General features: G+C 52.2%; 1 protein-coding gene across 1 annotated transcript in view; it reads right to left on the minus strand.

The window, feature by feature from the left end:
* Nucleotides 1-489: 489 nt before the first annotated feature.
* Nucleotides 490-956, minus strand: part of STMN3 (stathmin-like 3) — a 2,783-nt gene continuing 2,316 nt past the window's right edge. Inside the window, exon 4 of the mRNA XM_010135853.1 lies at nt 490-878. Coding sequence (XP_010134155.1) covers nt 814-878 — 65 coding nt within the window. The 3' untranslated portion in view covers nt 490-813. The remainder of the gene's footprint in view (nt 879-956) is intronic.

Raw genomic sequence — 956 nt, forward strand, 5'->3', positions numbered from 1 at the left:
TCTGCAGCTCTCCCAGGCTGCTCGGCCAAGCCCACTCGCTCCCCGCTCTGCTGGGGAGAGGGTGGATCAGTCTATGGGCTCCTCCAGCCCGTGGCCAACAAGGCACCGGGAGCTGCCTGCCGCGATGGGGACTCTCCGTGACATGGCACCCAGAACCCCGCTCTGGGGGCAGCACCTCACCTACTTCCACGCAGGTGACCAAAGGATCACCCAAAGATGAGGAATTTGGGTCCAGCTACAGCCACGAGACAGGGGTTTCTGCACACCGCGACTCCTGAGCCATCCCAGCCCTCTCGCTCCGCTCTCCTACCGCTGGCAAACGCAGGCTCTTCCCTACTCCACACACTGAAATTGTCACTTACTTCCCAGTACTCTGAAACTGGTTCTGGGCTCAGAGCAAACACCAAGAGGAGGAAAAGCCCTGGATTAGAAATCCGTACCTCTGTGACGCTGCTGGTTGAATTTATTAATACCTTAATTTGGTTTTTTTTACATCGGTTTAAGAAATATTCTTTTAAAAAAGGACGAAACCCTCCAAAGAAGCTGTTTGATCGACAGATCAATCGGTTGTTTCTCTATTTCATGTGAACTAGTTGCTATTCTGCTTAGAGGTCCCTATGATCTGTGAATCCCCACAAGCACTGACGATTAAGGATGCAGAGATAGAGAAGCGTGTAGCTGGGGGACGAACACCAGGGGAAGGGGGGATGGAGAACCGAATGTCGCATCTAGACAAACAAAATAAAACGTGTTGGTCGGTTGATTGGTTGGTTTGTTAACAGGAATCGGGTGCTAGATGTGTAGAAAAGCCCTTTATCCAGAGATCTCCTCCCGCTGTTCCTTGTTCCTGCGAACTTCAGCCGCGTGCAGTTCCTGCAAAGATGGGAGAGACGACACCAGGCTAACACCTCCTGCTCTGCCATCTCTATTTTCCTCCTCTCCTGCACTGGGGATTG

This window comes from Buceros rhinoceros, unplaced genomic scaffold, assembly GCF_000710305.1.
Source record: "Buceros rhinoceros silvestris isolate BGI_N320 unplaced genomic scaffold, ASM71030v1 scaffold2190, whole genome shotgun sequence".
Taxonomy (NCBI): Eukaryota; Metazoa; Chordata; class Aves; order Bucerotiformes; family Bucerotidae; genus Buceros; species Buceros rhinoceros.